The sequence below is a fragment of the Marmota flaviventris genome, chromosome 2, assembly GCF_047511675.1.
Source record: "Marmota flaviventris isolate mMarFla1 chromosome 2, mMarFla1.hap1, whole genome shotgun sequence".
In the NCBI taxonomy this organism is placed as follows: domain Eukaryota; kingdom Metazoa; phylum Chordata; class Mammalia; order Rodentia; family Sciuridae; genus Marmota; species Marmota flaviventris.
Genome location: NC_092499.1, coordinates 149478427 through 149502841, shown reverse-complemented (window position 1 = coordinate 149502841; position 24415 = coordinate 149478427). Strand labels below are relative to the sequence as shown.

Below are 24415 nucleotides of genomic sequence, written 5' to 3'. Positions count from 1 at the left end.
TGCCACATAATACAATATTAAGTTAGAATATTACTCCTAACATTTATGTAAATTATAGAAATATAAATATTACACAAAATATTTGTATTTGTGTAAGTAAATGTGTAAATAGTAAGTGCAGATGAATATGCATCAAACTAATGGTGTTTCCAGCAGGAAGAAGAGTGGGATTAAGCAGACTTGAGACTTGCTATACTCTTTAAATCCTTATAATGAGAAATAAGCTCATGTATATTTTGTGTAAATTTAAAATGAGTTGTTTAAAAATGAAATGAACTCACTAATATATACAAAACTATGTTCAAATAAACTTTACTATAAAGCAGGAAAAAGTCCTATTATCCCCCAACACTGTCCTGTCCCTCCTGATCACACAAAACTATTTACTGCAAGTAGAGGTACAGTCAGAACTTTTCTCACTTAAAATTTGGTAGTAAACAGTTGGGGATGTAGCTCAGTTGGTAGAGTGCTTGCCTCACATGCATAAAGCCTTGAGTTCAATCCCCAGCACCACAAAAAAGAAAAAAAAAGAATTAGTAATAAAATTTTAAAGAGAACCAGCACAGGATCTATATAATACACTGTAATCTATATAATACACTGTAATCAGTGGAAGATAAAAAGTACAAGGAAAAATGACATTTAAAATAGACCAGCAAAAGGTGACCAAGAAAAAGATGAAAACTGTAACCAAATGTATGACATAAATTTTAAAAACTGATTAAACTATAACCTCAATAAAATAAGAACTTGTAAGTAAAATACAAGACCTCAAGGAAGACAAAGGGATACCATCCAGCAGCAGTGGGAGATGAAATATGACCTGACAGAGTTGAGGAAAGAAGTGGAAGAAGCTCATGAATCTATCACAGAAACCAAGTCCATGTGAATGCAGAGAAAATCGACCCTGCAGAACACCATGAAGAGCACAGAGGATCTGACTGGGAAGAGCAAGCACAGCAAAATGGAAAAGAACGGAGAGTCCAGAGTATAAGGGATATAATGAACACTGTGGAAGAAAACATGTATAAATTTGATGCCCACCCCCAAAAAAGAAGAACTCAGAAAACAAATTAAGTATGCACTTGGTCCTTCCTATCCACCATTTCTGTATCTGCACATTCAACCAGGTATGGATTGAAAATATTTTTTAAAAATTAAATCTCTATTAAACATGAGCAGACATTTTTGTCAATATCCCTTAAACAATATAACAACTATCCATAGAGGATTTATATCATATTTAAATATTATAACTCATACAGAGATTATTTAAAGTATGTGGGAGGATAATGATAGGTTATATGCAAACATTATGCCATTTTCTGTGACAGGTGGAGCATTCACAGGTTTTGGTATCCCTAAGGGGATCCTGTAACCAATTTCTCACAGACACTGAAAGGTGACTATTCTAATAATACAGCCTTGTATCCCAGGAAAAGTTGATATCAAACTGTGAATAGCCTAAAGCTTATTAGACCCTTGCAAGTAAGAATCCCTGGAGCATCCCATCTAAATTTTAAGTAACTAATAATGCAGAAGTATCCGATTGTCCTTAGACTTCATCACATCACATTCAGGGAAGCAATTTCTGCAAAAGCCTCAGAGAAAGTATGACCCCAAAATTTATACCAGCCAAACTGACACTCTAGTAGAAGGTCAATTAACCATAATCTTTTAATACATTACATTTAAGAAAATATAATTTCCACAAGCCTATCTCAAAGGGAACAAACTTGGACAAGCAAGAATTTGTCAGAGAAATTGGCAAAAGGACACATAATGAACATAAATTCATCCTTAGAACTAAGACTAGAGCAACTATGGAAGTTGCCTTAGAAAGCCAAAGATAGATGTCATCCACTAATACAACATAGAAATGATGTAATGAAATTTGAAATGGGGTGAAAGTGGAGTGCAGTGTATTATGCTGATTTTCTCATTTTTTAATATTCAAGGACTAACAAATTTCATTTACAGCTCATAAGTCACAAAATAGAAATATAAATATGAAGGTTTACAGAGAAACATTGAAATAAAAAATAAAACGTATCAGTGGGGGAGAGGATGGAGGAGTGAACTAAATAGTATATTCATCTGCTGTTTGATCCTCTGGTGAACAAAAGAGAAAGTAGGAGAATACAAATATGTAAAATTATGAAAAATAGGGACATAAATAATAGGAAATTAGTGTATCATAAGAGATTACTTTGTTCAATTCTGCAAATAAGTTTAAAACTGGGGGCTGGGGATGTGGCTCAAGCGGTAGCGCGCTCGCCTGGCATGCGCAGGGCACTGGGTTCCATCCTCAGCACCACATAAAAAAATAAAAGATGTTGTGTCCACCGAAAACTAAAAAAATAAATAGATATTTAAAATTCTCTCTCTCAAAAAAGTTTAAAACTGATTTGAAATAAGCAATTGAAAAATCTTAATAACCAACTGTGATTTATGTGTACATAAAATTGAAAATCAAATGCAGATAAACTATCTCAGAAGAAGTACAGAAAACACTTTTTATTAAATCAAGAATAAGCAAGGCACAGTGGTGCACGCCTGTATTCTTAGCAACTCAGGAAACCAAGGCAGGAGGATCACAAGTTAAGACTGGCCTGGGCAACTTGGCGAGGCCCAAAGCAACTTAGTGAGATCCTGTCTCAAAATAAAAACTAAAAATGGCTGGGAATGTGGCTCGGTGAAGTGTTCTTGTGTTCAAGCACAAGTACCAAAATGATAATTGTTCTTAAATCAGGATGATGAATACCAATACTAAAATTCAATTCAATAAAGAAAGCATACACAAAATTGCCAACCATTCTTACAAATGATGTTGCAAAATAAATAGAATAATATGAATATTAGTTTTTAAAATAACAAAATTCAGCAGCATATTAAAAACATTAGGATCTAGTAAGGTTTATTCTAGAAGTATGGACTTATTTTGTTATTAGGAAATATGCTAAATAGAAAATTAGAACATAGAATTGTAGTATTAATAGAGTAAGAGGAAAATAAAATAATCTTTCACTTGGATATAGAAAAAGCATATGACAAAATTCAACCTACATTCCTAATAAAACTCTTATTATGGTAATACATGTATACTTCCATCATACGATTTTATTATACACAATGCATGTTAGATGTGAAACATTATGTTATACATTCTATGTTCCCATATAGATAACACTAAACCCACTTTATAGTCAAATGAAAAAATAATATAAGTATTCCTACTGTAATCAGAAACAGAATGAGGATGTACATTCTCACCAGTAACATTTAACACATGTGGGAGCACTTCCTATTGAAAAGATGGTTCACCGTGAGAATGTGACCCCTGTCACTTGTGAGGTTAAAGAAAGTTCTCTCTTGTTCTAGAGTGCTGAGATATGGAAGTCAGCCCAGTGTTTTTGTGTATTACCGAGGTCATCATATTGTGTTTCTCCCAGATATTACAAAAACTTCAGAGCAGGTATATTGTAATCACATTTCCCACAGCATAGACTATGTGTGGGTTGGTGTCTTTCATAAAGATACTATTAGCTGGGAGTGGTGACACATGCCTTCATTTCTAGTGACTGGGGAGGCTGAGGCAGAAGGATCATAAGTTTGAGGCCAGTCTCAGCAACTTAGTGAGACCCTGTCTCAAAAAATAAGTAAAAAATGGACTGAGGATATAGCTCAGTGATAAAGCACGCCTGAGTTCAAGCCCCAGTACAACAAAAAAAAGTTACTATTATTATTTTATAAACATGTCACTGGCTTAGTTTTACATAAAAGTTCATATAGCACATGACTGTATTTTAAAGTTGTTCCTAGTGTCTTAAAAGCACACATAATACCCAATTTACATAAAATAATGGGTGTATATACACCAAGAGATGCTGAAAAATGATCGAACACCAAAATATTATTCACTTAGAGGTGATTTTCTTAGTGTGATGTGGTATAGGTAGATTTTGATTTATGCCTTATGTTGTTTGAATTGTCATGTACTATTTTTACAATAAAAATAAAGCCACTTCAGTATGGGAAAATTAATAAATAAATAAACCCCTTGGGTTAGATATTTCCATAATCTATGGAGCTGGGCTGAGACATCTCTAATTTTTTGTGGAGGTTAAACTCCTCTGCCGATTCTGATGATTGCATTTGGGAACCACAGGGATAGGATTCATGATCTAAACTGAGCTCCTCATCTCATTTGCTAAAGCAAATGAAAAAAAAAAATTTTAATGATTATTAGCCTGCATTTAAGAATCTCAGTGTCATGTTGAGCTCATTTATTGATTCAGTTGCTGAGTTAACAAGGCATTAACCAGTTGCTGACTTCTGCCCTGGCAGCCTCAGTCATTTCCTCCCTGAATCCTCAAGATACCTCCCCTCTGGGCACCCAGCAGTCAGAGCATGGGCAGCTCCCACTCTACTTGGAAAAAAAATCAAGAAAGGGGGCCAATGTCTATACTGTGAGAGTTACAGAAATGACTGTTTTCAGAAAACAGTTCACAGGATAAGAAATAGTTTCGTCATACATAGGCCAAGTTGCTTAGCTTCTGCTGTCATCCCCTGGGATATTCAGAGAAAAGTCAAACTGCAGAAGAGAGTAAAGGAACCTCACTCTGAAATCAGAGTCCTCCTCACCTACTCACCAGAGAGGTGTAATTCATGAGAAATTCCAGGCTGTACTCGTTTGCTGGGGCTGCTGTAACAAAGTGCTACAAACCAGGTGTCATAAACAACCAACTGTTGACTCATCATTCCAGAGGCTGGGAATGTGAGATCACAGTGTTGGCAAGGTTGGGTCCTTCTGAGCCTACAAGGAAGAATCTATTCCAGGCCTTTCTCCTAGCTCCTGGTGGTTTGCTGGCACCTTGCATTCCTGGCTTAAAGAAGCACCACTTGATCTTGCCTTTATGTTCTCATGGTGTCTTTTGTGTGCATGGCTGTGTTCAAATTTCTCCTTTTAAAAAAAAATCTTTTGTAATATTGGATTAAAGACTCATCCTAACCTCATTTTAACTGAGTACATCTGCAATTGTCCTGTTTCCAAATGATGTCACACTTTCAGGTACTGGAAGTGAGGACTTCAACATATAAATTCAAGGGAGAGGAGTTTCAGTTCAACCTATGTCACATACAGCTGGCACTTTCTGCAAACTGGATGGACAAGAGGTTTGGCTGTAGAAGAGAGAACACGGCACATTAATTGTCTGCGTTGATTTCTGAGGTTCCAACCTGCAGTCTCTGAATCCACCACACGGGTGTGATAGAGTGGATTTGGGTGGGGGATGCTGTGTAGGCACTTGGTCCAGGATGGAGGTGTGGTTCACTTGTCTGTCATTCGTTGCCACAGGTTATATCGAAGCTGCCGTCATTCCTGCTGGAGCTCGGAGGATCCGGGTGGTGGAAGATAAACCTGCTCACAGTTTTCTGGGTAAAACAAAAATGATTTAATTCACAATTTATGTTCTGAGAATTGATTTTGATGGTTAGCCTGCTAAATTTGATTCCCTGTCAACCCTAACTTTACACCTGACCTTTAGTTGTAATGACCTGAGTACTCAAAAGGGACAAAATAGTTCGATCATATTTGGCTAAAGTGCAGCCAAATATGGATCATGGGGGATGGAATCAGAAGCACTAAGCTTTGAACAAGAAGGAAAATGATGACAGAAGAGTAAAGGAAGCTATGAGTCCCTGGGGTAGCATCGGTTTCCCAAAGTCACCCCAATAGATCCCTATCCAACAGGAGCCCAAGCAGCATGCATCCAGCACCCCACTTGTAGGAAGTGCTTGCAGGCTGTCCTTGGCTCTGGGGATGGCCTCTGTGCTGGGAAAAGAGCAACAACCATAAATTGAATAGAAACATAGAATAATATGTTTTTTTACTTAGTTCTGTGTGCCCCAAATTCCCCAACTCCATTGACTTCCAGCACAAGTACCTATATCTCTGCACAGAATGGGATTCCATTCCCGGATGGCCTTTGTTACATTCTGTAGAACCATGGTTAAAGCCTAAAAACTTAAGAAGAATCACTAAGCGAAGCCTTTACTCATACGGAGAATGTGTCCTAAGTTTAATCTCCAGCCTCACCATTGACCCCAGCAAAGGTCAGCCTGGTCCTCAAGAACCAGGATGGTTGGAGCATTGAGTTGAACAGTGAGTGTTCTTTACTGCACCTAGGTGATGGGGCTTCTGATGCCAACATTGGTGAAGTTGATCCGGTTTCTTTAGGTGGGCAGAAGGAGAAGGGCTGGGCTCTTTGGAGGTGGGCCACAGGCAGGAGTGCACCCAGAGACTGCCCCTGCACTTGGTTCACTAGGATAGAAATACTACCACCATGTTCATTTGCCAGCCCCAATCCCATGTTCCTGGATTGGGTTCAATTTCAAACTAGAGGTAGCTGATCTTCTAACCCAGGGTCCTCTCTTCAAAGCTCCCTTTATATCATAATCTCTCAACCTGTGTTGCAAGTTGCTGTTTGAGATTCAAACAGAAAGCAAAAGAAAAAAAGGCTTGATTTCTGTGGTTTCAAACTCTTTGGGTTAAATTACAGTGACCCAAGAGATCCTTTTATTTCCATTTTTATCACTGACAGAAAACAGATGCATCTTTGTCCGCTTCCCTGCCTTTGTAGACTGCAACAAAGGATCCACACCTTTCTGTGAAATGATCACTACTTGAGAAACTCAGAGTCTAATGAGGCAGACAAAAAGCAAATCCCCAGTAGGCCAGTGTACAGTGAAGACCACAATCCTGTTATGTAAGACTTTGGAAATACTTGAAGCACTAAGACACTCCACAAATGCCTGCCTTAGGAATAGGCAGGAGGACTCGCTGCACCCCAGCCCCCCTGGGTGTCTCTCCTGGGTACCAGGAGCCTTGCTCTTCCTCTGCAGCTTTCTTGCCTGCCCCCACTGCCCCCATCCCATGGGCTGGCAGGTTGATGGCAGCTGCTTTTCCTGCTTCCAGGGTAGGACCTTGCCATCTCTCAAGTGGACATGCATGCTGGTCTTTGTCAGCCCTGGAGTCTTTCCCAACCTCTCCTGCATGGACACTGTCCCAGCCAAGCCTGGCACACTTCTCCCCAGCTGTCCCAGCTGTCACTCTACAAATAGAACAATGCTTATAAATGCTATCTGAAATGGGGCTTGTGCTGCTTTTGGCAGTTTCCTCTGAGTGATGGCCCACCCCCAAAGAGCCCAGCCCTTCTCTTTTTGCCCACCTAAAGAAACTGGATCAACTTCACCAATGTTGGCATCAGAAGCCCCATCACCTAATGTTACCACAAAAGTTATACTTCCCATTTGGTGCATTGGGGATGTACTATTCTTACCTGGAATGACATTTCTGCTGTAAGGGACACTGGACCTCCACAGGAGGCTGAGGTCACCTTTTATCCTTATTCACAAAATCATAATCTGGTTATTCTAAGATCTAACCCAATTCTGAGGTCAACCTGTTGGTTCTTCCATAAAGCACCAGCAGGAGTCCCTGCATATAAGAGCTGTGGCCTCAGATTCTGGCTTCTGAGATTTTCCAACACCATTCCCCTGCCTGACCCCAGTCCCAAATGCCTGGAGAAAACAACAACAACAAAAAAAAGGTTTTCTGTGACAGTATAAGAATAACAGAAGGGGATCAGAATCCTTTTAAGTCCTAGAGTAAAAATGAACTCTTTACTGAAACTCACCTTAGGGTCACCAAGTAACAACAGGTGGATGCTGCCCAGAATGGCTAGCTCTCATAACTGTCCCTGTTAACTTCAGAAGCCTATGGACCACACATGCAAATAGGAACAGTGACACCCATAATAGTGGTTCCCAATCACTGAGCCAAGCTGTGCCTTAGAAGCCTGATCCCTAATCCCAGTAAATGTGCTATAGAATTGCAAACTGAAGTTCCAAGAGGCTTATTAGTGTGTCCAAATTCCTCCTTTCCTCTGAGTTCACTGCAACCCATGAAGCCTCTCAGAATTTCTCAGTGGTGTCCAATCAGGACCAGAAATTGACAGATGGAAAAGCATTTTCCTTGAAAAATACATGATAAGCCTGTACCTAGTTACTACTTCATCGTGTGCACTTCAGAGAAGCCAGTCTCGATCCCAAGGACATTGGTTTAAATGTCTCTGAACAATTTAGCTCCCCAGAAGCCCTAAACCTCCTTGGGAGCTTGGAGTCAGCCTTGGTCCCCTTATCTTATCCAAAAAAAATCATAATCCCAATATTCTGGGGCCTGGCACATGGACAAGAGCAAGCCCGAAGGTGGTCCATGCTGGTTATGTTTCTAAACTTAGTTCGTTCCAACAAGCCTTGTTTCCACTTGGGGCCGGGTGCTTTGGAAGTCGACCCAGTATAACTTTGAATTACTCTCATATTTGCTGGGAGCAGTTCCTGAAGAATTTTACCCCACCTACCTTCAACCCACACTGGCTGGCTTTCTGCTCAAAACCACCTGGAACAGGAAATGCCTCTGCAGTTTGTATCCATAGCTAGGAACAGAGCTGGCAGAACTCCGAGTAGAAATAAAAGGAGCTGGAGCTGACTGGATGCCAGGATTAGAAGTAGGTTGGCTGTGGGTCAGGTCTTCCAGTTGAATTCAGGAGGGAGAGAAGCAAAGAGAGAACCACCCCAGCTTCTTCACAGTGTGGTGCCAAGGGAGGTCATGTGAGCAGGTTGGGTGTTCACATCTGCCAGCAGCCAGCTCTGTTGGGGCACCCCGTGAGGAATGCCCCCTCCTTACTCCCTAGTATGACTCACTGTCTTCCCCTGTAGAGCCTGGAAATCCAGGAATGATGCATAAATGTCCACCAAGAAGAAGAGCCCCCAAACGACCTGTCATTCAGCATTTGACCTTGCATTCTCAGCCATTTAGAGGGTTTTGTTCAGCCATAGTCTCAAGGTAAAGTGTGAATCCCACCCTTATGGTGCCCCATAAAAGTCTTTCCAATCATTGAGAGGCTTCTGAGCAATATCCACAAAAGCATGCACTCTTATTTTTTGGGGGACAGTGGTTTAAAACATCTAACCTCTGGCCCAGGTAGAAGCAGCAAGGAGAAATCTCCCCAGCAAATCAGAACTTCAGACTTAGCAAATATAATCAAGTGGCCAGAGGAATTGCCTTTGTTCTGAACTCTGTTGCTTGCCTGCGATATAAAAACATCTGTTAGGCTGGGGACGTGGTTCAAGCGGTAGCACGCTCGCCTGGCATGCGCAGGGCATTGGGTTTGATCCTCAGCACCACATAAAAATAAAATAAAGATGTTGGATCCACCGAAAACTAAAAAATAAATATTAAAAAATTCTCTCTCTCTCTCAAAAAAAAAAAAAAAGGCATCTGTAATCATCTTGATTACCCCTGTTGAGTCTATTCTGGATCCCCAAATTCTGATTGCAAATGCAAACTAATTGCATTTCAAGTGCTTTCAGACAAAGGAGACTTGGCTCTACCCATTGATGCCTAAGGATTGAGAGGGGCAGGAAATTGTGGAACCTCGAGTTTATTTAAAGTGGGGGGGTCTTCTTTAAGAAAAAGGATGCTTGCTGGATGCTGTGGTACATGCCTGTAGGCTGAGGCAGGAGGATGGCAAGTTCAAAGCCAGGCTCAGCAACTTAGTGAGACCCTGTTTCAAAATTAAAAATTAAAAAAAAAAACAACTGGCTAGAGATGTGGCTTAGTGATCAAGTGCTGGAGGATTTAATCCCTAGTACAAAAAGAAAAGAAAAAGGACACATTATGCACAAGGCCTTGGAAGGGACTCACAAATAGAGGTGCTTTGAAAGCACAACCAAGCCTGCTCTGCACAGCTCACAGAAGGAAGGAGAGCAGCCCTCACTATTGCACAAGGGTACAGGAGGTGAGAGTTCACCAAGTCATTGCACCATTGAACTCCACATTGGACCTGTTTGTTCACTGTTATGAGTAATCTTGACATCCCAACAGACTCTGAGACTGAAGTCTCACCCTTTTGAAATAATATCAGGCACCAAATTCTTGATTTTAGTGGAAAGTTCTGATTTTTCAGTACAGACCACAGGAACTTGCAAATTTTATATCTTGCTGACTAAGTTACTCCCACTGAAAAGGTTGGAAGTGATCTCTATATCTCTTGGAGCTGCCGACTTCCTACTTTTGACTCTGCCTGCTTTCCTTCCAATGAGAAATGAATGAGCAAATGTCATCAATAGCAACAGTCTTGAGGGAAGGGTTGTCAGCTCTTTGTTGGGGAGGTGGGGCCAAGTGGACTACGTTATCAGTCCTTAAGTATACAGATTTCCTTCTTTCAGAAAATGTAAGAGTTGCGATTTCCCCAGCTCCCCAGCTGCCAATCAGCACCTCCAAAGCAGAGTGTCATCTTCAGAGCTTCAGGTGGCTTGTGAGAGTCAACAGTGAAGTCTCTTCCCAGCTTCCTAACTTCCTGTTCACCAATGGCAAGTGAATAACCAGAACTCCTGAGTGAGGATATTTACGTATCTGGTAGGAACATGTGCTTTCATGGAGCTATCTTTTCCAGAGAGGCAGATTTCACTATGTTCTTCTCCATCAGTGGCCAAGGAATACCCCAGGGTATCCCATTAGCCATAGGCTGGCTCCTTCATGTCACTCCTCAATTCGCAGACTCTACCCAGACACTTGTGGCTTCTCCCATCCCTATAGACCACCTCCTAAAATGTCTCTTCTGCCCACCCCCTTTGGGCAGGCAAGACCTGGTCTGTGCTCAAAGGGCTGAGGCACAGGTCCACACAGGTTCCACCTCCATCTTTTCCACTTGTGGCTGCTGCTGCTGCCCTGTCTCCCCCACAGCCACGCCTTTCATGGCAGGAGTGGGCTTCCCCCGCCAACCTCATGCCTCTGTGCGGTGTCCCAGAGATGGTTTTCTAATTGTCTCCAGGTGTGCCCCCCTCTGCCCTTTTCTAGCCCTTCCCACTCTTGACCTTGCAGATGTTTGACTTTTGGCATGAAGTGGGGTAGTTTTAATTCTCCAAGTCAATAAGTCACTTTAAAGCATTTTACCAAAAGGACCGGGGAACATATGCACACAAAACTAACAGAAAAGAGCTGCCTTGTCAGGAGGATACTGCTGGGGCGGGAGCCAAGGCCCAGAGGAGAGAGTATGGAATAATGAGAGTGTGCCAGGCCTTCTATGTCTCAAGGAGTACTAAGTGATTGCTAGGAATTCATTACAGTGATTTTTCTTTCTCCACCTGTTCGGCTCTCATTATGATTAGCATTATTTTAGAACCAACCTCCAAAACACGCATGAAAGCCAAACCATTTCTCAGTTGCTGAGCATTTACTTCAGGTACTGGTGGATCCAGGGACATGTAGTCATGTCACAGGAAATAGTCTCCATCCTGGTACCCCATCCTCTCTGGGGGCCTCTTCCCATGTAGTGGCAGATCCAGGCTTACGTTGAGTCCATAGTTAACCTATGGAAAGAAAGCTGCTTCTATCCACCTTGCACAGAAGTCCTGCTGACCAGGACTGGGTGGTGGCCCATATTTGGAGCTGGGGTGCAGTTAAGAATCAGCCTCACGTGACTAGAGAGACAACATATTCCCAAGGGAAACTTTGAGTTTCCCTCGAAGGGAGAGAAATAGATGCCGGGTAATAAGTATACTAGGTACTCAAAATGGCCTTAAAACAGGAACAGGTCAGGGCCAGGATTCTACACCCAAGGCCTGGGCCAAGGCAGGAAGTCCAGCATTGGCCAGTGAATGTGGGTGACCATTGATAAATGCAGGATCAGCTGGGTTAAGGAGTTGGTCCAGGCAAGCAGCAGAGCTGCTGCCCCAGCTTCTGGCACTGGGGTTCCCGGGGTGGGCCAGGCATAGTCCTGAGCAGCACACAGCTTCAAAGAGGTATTTTGCTCCTCTGCCTGACTCCTGTGTTCAGCGACCTCTGCTCCTCTCACAGCAGTGACCTCTCCCTCCTTCTTGTATAGCTGCCCTCCATCGCTTGCCTCCTTTTCCTGGCCAGACTTCTGGAGAGACATCCCTTTCCCCTGTGTTTGCTTCTTCCCTCAGCTCCCCTGCTGCAGGAGCTGATCTTGGGGAAACCCTTGGTGGCCTCCTCAGGCCTGCCACACTCTCTGGTACCTCTTCCCCCTTCTGGTCTGACAGGCTCAGGGCAAAGGGTGATTCTTCCAATGCTTCTGTCCCCATGCACTGCTGACCTTGGACATGCTTCTTGTTAGGATGGACACATTCCATTGACCTGTTTTCTGCCTCCTTCTGAACTGTCAGCTCCCTGAAAGCAGAAGCTGTTTGTCTTTAGCCCCCACCAGGAAACCCTCAGAATAGGGTGAGGGACTGGCAGGTGCCTGCCACTGCTGTGCCACATGTGTCCCCAGCTTGTTCTTTCTGAATGTTTCTTAGAGGGCTCTGCCCCCTTGTTTTTTGTCTGTTTCCCGCCAGCTTGCACCACCCCTTCAAATGAAATATGTACATGCATATGCGGGAAACCACTTTCCAAATCTACAGAGAGGTTGTACTTCACCTGGATTCACCATGAGTTCACATAACCAAATATGTTTTAGATGATTAGCTCACTGGAAGCTTTGGAGATCCATGAGATTAGTTATTTTTTATAAGGGTAAATAGAATACAATCGCCAGTAGCAATTAGGGCCTGGTATTTGTTCTACTTGAGTATAAGTCTTAACATTCTCACATTTCAGCATTATGACATATCATAACATCTAGTCTAATGCTATGACCTAAATCAGATGAGAATTAAAAGTTGCCAGTGCAATAAGTGTGTCAGGCATGGCCTGTTAGGTTCTGATCTCTATAACTTTAGAGCCTGTGTGTCTTTATCAATTTGCTTAACCTCGCTGTGCATTTCTTCATCTATGAAGTGAGGAAAGTATTTATTGGGAAGATTAAATAGGTATAGTATATTAAAGAGCTAAACCAGAAGATGTATTCCTTAAATAGTGTTTAGCTGGAGGTCATATTGGAAGATAAAAGTTTTAAGTGTCCCCAGTATTTTCACCTCCTTTGAGTAGCCAGAAAATTTCAAGTGAGGGTATACCGAATTTCTTGAAGGGAAACAGATTCGATTCCAAGTGTTATAGAACTCTCTTTCCTAAGCCTTCCCTGGAGTCCCATAATCCTCAGCCACTCGCCATCACAGCCACCCTGGATACAGAAGCAGGGGAAGTCTCTTTGCTGGAACATAGCCCTGCTTCTTGGCACCTCCTACAACCAAAGAGCCCTCCACCTGCATCTTCTCTGTGTGCCAGGACTAGCACCAGGACCATGACATCCTGGAACAAGGGAAGCAAGGCCAGTGCCCGGCCAGCATCCCTCAGCTGCCTCTAGTCCAAGCAGGACCTAACCTCAGGGTCCTAACCCAGCCTGGGACTGATGAATCTAGCATCAACTGACCCCTTTTTGGTTTCAACTCTCATTATCCAAAATTGGCATTACACATGGACATTTGATTTCTGTCCTTGGTGAGCAGACAACAGTGAATGGCGTGGAATGTGAGTTCATTGTCTGTAGACCTAGTAGGGTTCCAAAGTGACCTGGAGATGCTTTGAGCTTCAGGGGTTTCAGCTTCACATACGGAGAGAGTGGGCTTGGGACAGGGTGCCCTAGGAGTTTATTTGTAGGAAATGAGGCCAAGACTTACTGGTACCTCCTGTCATTTGCTGCCTTCTAAATGTCAGAGTAGGTTCTAGTCATTTGCAGGGCATTTTTCCTAAATAACAACAACGAACAAATAGAATTTCATCACAGAGTGCTCTCCTCATGATGATATGGATTTCAAACCTACATGAGAAGATAAAAGAAAACCAGATTTGCTCCTATGATCACTTGGCAGCATGTGGATTCCCTGTCTCTTCCCACACATCTTGTACTGAGCAGAGGTGTAAATTAGCAAATATGGGAACCAGAAGCCCAGGACTCTCCACGACACTCAGCCCCAGTGCACCCTCATAGCTGTGAACAGCTGGAGTTGCCAAGGGTGGGGGTATCAAATCCTTAAGAGGTGTTGGAGTTGTTAGGCTGCTATCCTTCAAAGGTCCCAGGTAGGTAACAGTAGAACAAATGGATGATTTCTTTCCTTTTTGTATCTGAATATTATTCCATTGTGAATATGGACCACGTTTCATTATGCATTCATCCATTGAGGCACCTAGATGGATTCTGTCTTTGAGAGGGGTGCTGCAGTAAACGTGAGTTTGCGGGTATCTTTGGTATGCTGACCTCGTTTCCTTTGGATATAGACCCAGGAAATGGAATAGCAGTATGATGGGTCTACTTTTATTTTTTGAGGAAACACTTTAGTTTTCAAAACATCACTGCTGAATAATTTACATTCCCACCAATAGTGTGTAAGAGCTCCTTTTTCTCCACATCTCCGCCAGCATTTGTTATTTGGTTTGGGGCTTTTGTGTTTTGCTAGTTGCCATCCTGACTGGTAGAGGATGACCTCTCATTGTAGTTTTTTTTAAGCTAAATTTCCCTTAAGACTAATGATTTTGAGCATTTTTCACATATTTTTTGCCATTTATATTTCTTAAAGAAGTGTCTATTCATGTCTTTGCCCATTTCTTGCTTGTGATTAGCAGCAAAGTGGCAGAACTGGAGGACATTATGGTAAGTGAAATAAGCCAGGCACAGAAGATAAATACTCATGTTCTCTTTCATACGTGAAAGCTTAAAAAAATTACTTGAATGTAGATAACCAATTACAAGAGATTGGGAAAGGGGACAGATGTATAAAGGGTGGCTGGATTTGATCAATGCATGTTGTATGCATATATTGAAATATCACACAGACCCCCATTAACACATATAATTAATACATGTTAATTTTTTTAATTTTTTAAATGAATGAATTTGGCTGAAGCTGCAAAACACATGTTGTAGCCTTGAACACATTAAAATAAAATTAATTTCTCAGAAAACTGTTAACACATCAGTTTAGCACAATATAATGGGTTGTGGATGTCCCCATCCTCCACTGCTCCCCCAACCCTGAATATTTGAGTTGGCTTTGACACGAAAGTTCCAAGTAGGTAACAGTAAGATGAATGGATGATTTCCTTCCTTTTTGTATCTGAATATTATCAGCCCCAGGGCTCTCCTTCCCTTGGGCCTGGAGTGCTTGCTCTGTGAGCAGGGCCCTTGTTCTTATTGTGCAGGAAGCTCAGGGCCTCTCACTGCAGGTCTCCCTTCTTCCCCCTGAGGAGGGAGCGACCTGTGACCCACTCTGCACTCAGGTTCCTTTAAAGCCTGGCTGGATCCCTCCACCCTGCTGATTCCTCAGTGTTCCTTTTCCTTTCTAGCTCTCAAAGACTCCAGTAAGAGATCCATCAACAGTGACTGGAAGATAGAGCTCCCTGGAGAGTTCCAGATTGCTGGCACGACTGTCCGCTATGTGAGAAGGGGCCTGTGGGAGAAGATTTCTGCCAAGGGACCAACCAAATTACCGCTGCATTTGATGGTAACTTGCCAGGCTTGCACCTTTGTCCTAAGATGCTGGCTCCAAAAATCCTACCAGGCCACTTCTTCCTAGAACCTGAAGGAAGCAGATACATCCAGCTCCCAGGTTTTATGAGGCCATGGACTATTCTCCTTTCTCCTTTCTGGGTCTTTTCTTAACTAATCCCTTCCACCACATGCTTCAGAATTCCCTTCTCGAAGCTTCCTCCTTGCCTTCACCAGCAGAACACTTACCTTTTCCTAAAAGAGCTGTCTCCAACCAGGAAATGCTCATCCACATGGGTAACAACCAGGGAAACTCGGCATCGTGAAGCAGATAGCCCATGCAAATTGTTATGTCAGATGGTGGGATGCAGGGGCTGGGAGAGTAACTTGGTAGTAGAATGCTTGCCTAGCACCATCAAGGCCCTGGGTTTGATCCCCATTACTATCAAAACAGAACAGATGCCAGGATGCCCTCCAGTTGAAAACTACCTTTTGGAAATGAACGTTCAAATTCAATGTCCAATCTGGCCTCTCTCGGCTTGTAATGAGTATTTGGAATTGAGAAGGAGAATCGGGTTCTGTCGATATATTTACTTCCCAGAGAGTCTCAAGAAACTTGTGTACTGGACCAGGGTGTCCTTGTCTTACCTATTGTTTCCAGGAGACACCATGTAAGCCATTTAATCATTGGCTCTGTACCTTCTTAAATGAGGTAGGGATCTCCAGGGAAATTCATGCCACTGTTTTCATCTCAGGGTTTAGGAGTCTCATGCCTAGCTTCTGCTAGCTCACAATTACTGAATACGTGTCTCCTTCCAAAGAACAGGACTTGTGGCACCTATGCACCTGTCATCAAAGTACATTTGTCCTCAGTGCCTAGCAGAGTCTCTGACTGGAAGTTCTTTTCCCCATTGATTTGTGATCCCCAACAATCTACAGCTATTCAAGGTTAGGTGAAACCACCCCAGGGAGTCCGCTGTGAACACCAACACCCAGTGCAGGTGTTGCTCCATGATGGTGGCATTAACCTTGTTACAGTTTCTAGTGAGACACAAGCCAGTGGGTTTCCACGTTTGCCTGTGCAACTCTTAGCTCACAAAATCTATTTCAAATGTATTCCTGCAAGTAGGTTTCTGGAACCCAAGAACCCACACTATAGCCATTGTTCTGTGATGAGATTGTTTCCTAGTCAGTGTCATTAAAACAAGTCCTTGTATTCTGTGTTTAAAGCAGGTATTCAGAGGGGTTGAAAGGAAGCAAAAGACAGGATGTCCAAATATAAACACCACCCATTAGCCCCTGAGTTTATTCCCTCTAGCAAGCACCAAGATGAGTGCATTCCCTTCTTTACCAGAAGCTTTGTAAACTGAGCAGGTTGTCACCCATTAAAGCAAGTATACAGCCTGGCATCGTTCAGAACCCAAGAAACAAAACTCAGAAACAGCAACTCCTGCGTGGCTGAAGCTTCAGCCCTTGTTTAATATTCATTTCTTTTCTTTCTTGCAATAATGATTGCCACTTCCAGTTCTGAAATTTAGAAATGAAGGGTACCCCTTTGCTTCTGTGTAGAAAGCCCTGGTCCCCAAACTGGGATGGGCATGTTTCTTGTAGAATTAGGAGCACCCACAGAATCTCAAGGACCTGCATTTGAAACCAATTATACACATGCAAACACAAATTATACGTGGCTCCAAAATTACATGAAATTGGTTTCATATGGATTTTCGATTTGCCAGTCTTATTCCCACACTGAGATAATAAAGATCTCTTTTAAAGACTAGTTTTAAACAATTTTTTGAATTTTTTTTTTTTGAACTGGAGGCATTTTTCCAAATACATTACTGCAAGATTGTTTGTTGGAGAGGGGATGTTTATTCAGTTGGGTATGCTCTTAGCACCCCCACCCCACCCCCCACTCAGCCTTGGAAGCCAGTAGAGGCTTGGGAAAGATGGCTTCTTTCCTCGAGTGAACTTTTGACCTGGCTTACCCCAAGTTTGGGCAGGTGGGCCAGGCACTCCCTGCCTTCAGCTCCTACTGGCTTCTTCTCCTGAGCCTCTGGCTGGAAGTGAATTTGCTAGCTGCTCAGCCCCAGGAGCATTCGCTGGTTCCAAGCTTAGATTAAAGATACATCATCTGCAGTCAGGCCACTTTAATCTGCTACTCCAGGACATGTTTTGCAACTTTATGTCTAGAGAAATAAAGCCAATAATGCACCTGCTGGCCTTAAGGACTTGCCACCTGCATTCCCAAATACCTCCATTTTGCACACTCACTAGGACTTCAGGCAAAAGGGTCCCGGAGCTGCTTGATGGTCCCCACAAAATACTATGGATCCCTTCCTGCACCTCCACCCACTGTCAGCTTTAACCCTAGAGCTAAACCTCTGCCACCCCATGGGCACAGTCATCACACCATTCCCATGGCAATAGGAAGGGTAGCACTTCCTTGGACCTAGATGTCCCCCAAACTGTTGTGGGGCAGGTATGGGGGGCTGCACTTCTTTGAACCTGTCTTCTGCCCAAATGCTCCAGCTGACACACACCACTGACTAGTGATTTGGGAACAAAGAGCAATGCTTTTTTTTTTTTTTTTAATACCAGGGATTGAACCCAGGGGTACTTAACCACTGAGCCACATCCCCAGCCCTTTTTATTTTGAGACAGGGTCTCACAAAGTTGCATAGGGCCTTCCTAAATGGCTGAAGCTGGCTTTGAACTTGGGATCCTCCTTTCTCAGCCAGCACTGGGATTACAGGCAGGCACCACCATGCCTGACACAGTGCTCATTTTTAAAGAAATAGAGTAATCCTCTGTGTTTAGATGTCTTTCTAGGTGAATGCAGTGTATGTGTATCTTTCATGTGTGCAAGGACAGCATTGTAGAAACATGGGCAAACATGGGCTTTGCTCTGAATGGACCAGCTCTCTGGGAATAGTGCCACAAAGAATCTATAGACTTGTTCAGCCCCAAAGTCCTCATGTACACAGGTCCCCTATGATGATGTGCATTTGCCCCACGCCCTGAGGAATCCAAGGTTGAGATAAAGGAGCATCCCCTAGATTGAACCTGTTTTCTACCCCTTGAAGAGAAACAGCTTCAAGGTGGCCTGGTTTGCACACTTGGAAACTTTGTGGGCTCCTGGTCCATTTCATCATGGCCTTTTATTTTGCCATTGACCCAGGTGCTGTTATTTCATGACCAGAATTATGGAATTCATTACGAATACACCATTCCTGTAAACTACACCGCTGAAAATCAAAGTGAACCAGCAAAGCCACAGGACGCTTTGTTCATCTGGACCCACAGCGGCTGGGAAGGGTGCAGCGTGCAGTGTGGAGGAGGTGAGGGCCGGGCAGTGGGCTGGTGGGGTGTGCAGTTGTGCTGAATGAAGAAGTAGTGGACCCAGGGGCCTCTGCAGCCAGCACTCAGAGCATGGGGAGGTCCCTGCATTTCCATAGGAACTTACCCAAGTCCCACCAAGAACTGTCTGCAGAACACTTGAGCAGGGCCTTCTCAGTGCCCATACATTAGTGTATGGAGAATGCTCCTTTCCCTGTGGCATGGACCTAGGAGTAGAGATTAGGCCAGTGCATGGCTGCATTACAGGTATGACAGGTTGGCCCTGTGAGTGAACAGGATAGACCTTCAACTATTATCACCTGGTGGAAGGGCACCAGACAACATCTCTGCCTGCTCCCAGATACCCTTTGCTTTTTGCCTCAGTAACCCCACTACAGAACGAACCCCTACAGGTTGGGTAAAACATTCTGAGCTGACTGCACAGCTTCTCATCCTACCTCAGCAAATGACTTGCCTCTCAACACCTAAATTTCTTCACCTCTAGAGATGATTGCCCCTCTCATCCACTATGGATACTTCAGGATGAGCCAGTGACTGTCCTGCTCCAAGAATTGATTTGAGCAAAAGGCATTTTGTTTATTACTGGGTCCTCTAGAAGAAGCAGTAGGAAGCTCTTCTGAACTCTCAGCCAGCAGCCCCTTTGTACACTGTAGTTTACCACAGGGTCATGAGAGATGGGACACAGGATTGGTGGGTTCTGATGGGCATAGATTTAGGATAGAAAGTTAACCAGGACTCTGGGTGGCAGTCATGGCAGGGTAGAACCCAGGTATAGCCTCACCTATCTCCATGCTGAATGGCTACTGACTGCTAAGATACCCTTGATCAGAAACCCATTGTGTAGAGGATTGTTTACCATCTAAGTACTTCATCCATTTTTCATAGGTAGGAAATTAAGCCACAGCATTTAGATTAAGCCCATAAGATACTGCCAGCATCAACTGTGATTTCCTTTCTATGCATCTTGGGTAACTTCCCAGTTTGTTCTCAGCCTCCTCCTCAAGCAGCCCATGGCAATTGGTATAGCCTTGGGGGTCCACCATGAGCTCTGTGGTCCTCCTACTTTGCATCTCTCCCCAAGAACCCCCTTTTCCCTCAGGACTTCAGCCACTGCTCTTCCAACCTCCAAATCCAGCAGCCAACACCTATACCTTTGACTGCAACCAGACCTTTCCTCCTGGGTGGCTCACTGCACACTAAACTCCACCCAGATGGAACAGTGATCGAGCTCCTGCTGGGCCAGGAGACCTGTTCTGTCACCATCACTCCTGGCTTGATGGTAATTCCTTTATGACACTGATGACTTCCAGTTGCCTACAGTTGTCAGACCTGGTGCCAAACCTGAAAGCTGGCCAGAGGAGCTCTGAGCTTTCATAGTCACACAAGGCTGCAGTTGTGGGCAGTGGGAACCCACAGAGAAACTCAGGACTCCATAATATTTATTTCATTCCTTCATGACAAATTTCCCCAAAAGACATCCTGCAAGGAATCTGTGATCCAAAGAGTTGTACTTGGCTCCCTATTAATCTTTTATTGTCACTCTTCCCAAATAATAAGGATGACAGCAATATAGCAGATGAAGTGTTAACCTCCTGCCATGTTCCATTCTAGGACCTTATTTGTATTAATTCACTCTAATAGCACTGAGGCACCCCAAGGCATCAGGAGGTTAGGTGAAGCAGCCCACTGGAGGAACTCAAGACACAGAAGCATGGCAGCCAACTTCTGATCCCATATCTACTATGACACTATTCCTGACAGAGCCAGGACTTAAACCTGCACAGCCTGGCTCCAGAGCCACCCCTCTAACTGCCAATCATTCAGTCTCCATGACAAAGTTGTACCACACAATGTTTAGGGTGCTTTGGGAATACCCAAGGAATGCTAATGGGTTTACAAAACTACCAAGGAACACATGATGCACAAGTGTACAAGTTGTCTAAGTGGACAAGTACAGATCAGCCCTGGAATGCCTGCCAGGGGATGCAAGTCTGCGTGTCCTTCATACCAGCCACCCTGGTCAACACATCAAATGATTGGCAGTCTTTGATGGAAATGAAAGACACAAATCAAAACTTTGGCTTCAGTGTATTAAGAAGTTTCCAAGGACACCGCTGATCTGGGGTGTTGCTGCTTTCTGATCTTGTTTTGGCCTCTCCTGTCCCACACTGCCCCTGCCACATGTCTTATACACCTCAACCCTTAGTTGACAGTTCTCTCTCTCTCTCTCTCTCTCTCACACACACACACACACACACACACAACCAATATGACACCATTTTAAAGGACACAGTGATCAATAATTGCCCCCAAACACTCCTCTGTACATATGAATGAATGGCCTCTCCAGGTGTTTGCAGCCATAACCTCTCTCACCCCTATGGTTTGGTTTCCAGGGGAACGCAGAACCATCGTGTCATGCACACGAATAGTTAATAAGACCACGACTCTGGTGAATGACAGTGACTGCCCTCAAGCCAGCCGCCCTGAGCCCCAGGTCCGAAGGTGCAATACACACCCATGCCAGTCACGGTAAGGAGCTCTGTCCTTAGCTTAGCCCCATAGGATCTGGGGCAGCAGCAGTGCACACGGTGGGGCAGGGGGAGCGTGAGTCACACCTGATACACTTAATGCTGGACTCTGCCATGTTCTATTAATTAATTCTGTTGCTGAGTGGTTTCTGCTTGTTCAAAATGATAGTGTATTACTTTACAACAGGAACATGTTCTGAAAAGTGCATCATTAGGTGGTTTCCTTATGCAAATATCATGGTGTGTTCCTTCACAAACCTCAGTGACACAGCCTCCTACACACTACACATATGTACAGCCTGCTGCTCCTCAGTCATGTGAACAAAGCAACATGAGGGTAAATTGAGAGCTAGAGAAGAAGATGTAGTAAACACAAGCTGTGTGAGGCTGCTGCTGGAGCAACGAGGCATTCCATCTTAGAGAAGGCAGATGATTTTATAAGGAATCTATCCCAAAATAACAATAAGTATGGTATGTGAAATACACAAACGAGTAACAAGGCATTTATTCTCATTAACGAGCACTATACACTGTACACAATTGCATGTTTGTGCTTTTATGTGATTGGCAGCACAGTAGGTTGCTTCCACCAGCATCACCGCAAACATCTGAGTTGTCCATTTTGCTACAGCATCACAGCAGCTACAACGTCACTGGGTGATAGGAATTTTTCGGTGCCGTTATCATCTTACATGACCAAGATGTCGTACTTGTGGTCTACCATTGACCAAAATGTTATATAGTGCATGACTGTACTAAATTTCTGCCTACCAAATCAGAACTTTCATGGAAATGTGCAACCCTAGCTGGAAGAAGCTTATAAGAAACTACTGATAATATCTCAGAGGGAAAAAATAGCCATTGCTACACATTTTCAAGTAGTAACCATTGACTCCCCCTAAATTACTTTGTCTTGGAGGACAAGGAAATAAATGTTAGAGTCTGAGTGGCCAGGAGGGAGTGTGCAATGTCTGCGTTTGGCCTGTTCCAGTGAAATTTCTGCCAGTGAGTGCAGATCTTGGTGTGTGTTGTTTCCATCCCAGCCCAGCTTTCATGGCCTTGTGACTCACATGCTCTGGAGTGAGCTCCTGGGTTGTTAGAAGATGAACTGTGTGAAATCAGTTCTGCCTCTGTCCTTGCAGTCATTTTACTGGAGCATGGTACCATGTTACATTGACCATTGTTATCTCTTGGCCTCTCAATCTTCTCTGAGGTGAGGTGAATGTTTTTTGGTTTGTGGTTCTGTGGATCATGTTAAGGTATGCCTACCTTTTCTAACTAGACTGGGCTTTTGCTATGGCAGTTTTTCAGGTTTCTTAAGCTCAGTTTGTGTTTCTTGCCTTATGCAGGAGTTTCACAAAGCATTTGGCTTTTGCACCAAGCCCCCTTTGCTTTGTCAAACTCTTAAATGTATTTGAGTGAGAGACAGAATATGGGAGGGAGAACAAATTCAGGCTTGTTACATTGATTTAATATGCTCCTTGGAAAATTAAGAATGAAAATCCATCCCAATGCTGAAGGCCTTAAGGAAGTGCTCGCTGCAAAAAGGAATCCTATTGGGTGTCTTGGGTATTGGCAGCCTTTCCTCAAACCTATCAGTCAGTCAATCACACAGTCACAAACATGTGGCACCAAAGAAGAAAGGACTTGCCATTGTACAGGCTTTCTCATGTGTCATGAGAGATACATGATGTGGGTCCCATACTTGGAGCCTCCCCTTCACTCAAAGTGGACCCACAGCACCTCCAAAGAACTCCAAAGAAAAAGGGTTAAAAGCCAAAAACTCAAGGATTCTGCATCCTTTAAAAATGGAGAAGATTCTATGGGAACAACTCATACTGGACTTTTTTCATTGCCTAATTGTTCAGCTACTCAGCATCCAGCCTAGCTCTTAGCACACATTACACCTCCTGTGTACTATTCGTCCATTCAACGTGGATTTATCTAGCACCTTCCCAATCACCAGGCACTCTCCTTGGCACCAAGGTGGTAAGGTCAAGGTTTTCTCCCTGGCCACCGCTCTCTCTTCTATCCCACCCACTTCTAGTCTCATCCTGACTATGAAGTCATGGGAAGTGGACTCAAAGAATGAGTGGAATTTCTATAACCAGAGGAGAAAATGAAATTGATAAAAGACATGACAGCACCTGGAATTTGCCTTAGATCCTAGAAAAAGAAATGCCTAGTGTCTCCTCTAAGCTGGTTTTGTTTGTCAGATTGTTTGTTTTCATTTATTCTGAACCATCTGACCCTTTATTGTTACTTAAAGAGGACCAGAGGACACACGAAAGTGAATCATCATGAGTTTTTATTGTTTGGCTAAAGAAATATGTTTGACAAGAACTCAAAAAATTAGACAATAAGATAACAAATAACCCAATCAACAAATGGGCCAAGGACCTGAACAGACACTTCTCAGAGGAGGACATACAATCAATCAACAAGTACATGAAAAAATGCTCACCATCTCTAGCAGTCAGAGAAATGCAAATCAAAACCACCCTAAGATACCATCTCACTCCAGTAAGATTGGCAGCCATTATGAAGTCAAACAACAAGTGCTGGCGAGGATGTGGGGAAAAGGGTACTCTTCTACATTGCTGGTGGGACTGCAAATTGGTGCAACCAATTTGGAAAGCAGTATGGAGATTCCTGGGAAAGCTGGGAATGGAGCCACCATTTGACCCAGCTATTCCCCTTCTCGGTCTATTCCCTAAAGACCTAAAAAGAGCATGCCACAGGGACACTGCTACATCGATGTTCATAGCAGCACATTTCACAATAGCAAGACTGTGGAACCAACCTAGATGCCCTTCAATAGACGAATGGATAAAAAAAATGTGGCATTTATACACAATGGAGTATTAATCTGCATTAAAAAATGACAAAATCATAGAATTTGCAGGGAAATGGATGGCATTAGAGCAGATTATGCTAAGTGAAGCTAGCCAATCCCTAAAAAACAAATGCCAAATGTCTTCTTTGATATAAGGAGAGTAACTAAGAACAGAGTAGGGACGAAGAGCATGAGAAGAAGATTAACATTAAACAGGGATGAGAGGTGGGAGGGAAAGGGAG

General features: G+C 43.4%; 1 protein-coding gene across 1 annotated transcript in view; it reads left to right on the top strand.

Annotated features, from left to right (window-relative positions):
* The window catches only part of Adamts17 (ADAM metallopeptidase with thrombospondin type 1 motif 17), a 344165-nt gene that overhangs the window by 254799 nt on the left and 64951 nt on the right, over positions 1 to 24415 (top strand). Inside the window, exons 16-18 of the mRNA XM_027922179.3 lie at positions 15305 to 15462; positions 18628 to 18787; positions 21203 to 21338. Of these exons, the coding sequence (XP_027777980.3) occupies positions 15305 to 15462; positions 18628 to 18787; positions 21203 to 21338 (454 nt within the window). The remainder of the gene's footprint in view (positions 1 to 15304; positions 15463 to 18627; positions 18788 to 21202; positions 21339 to 24415) is intronic.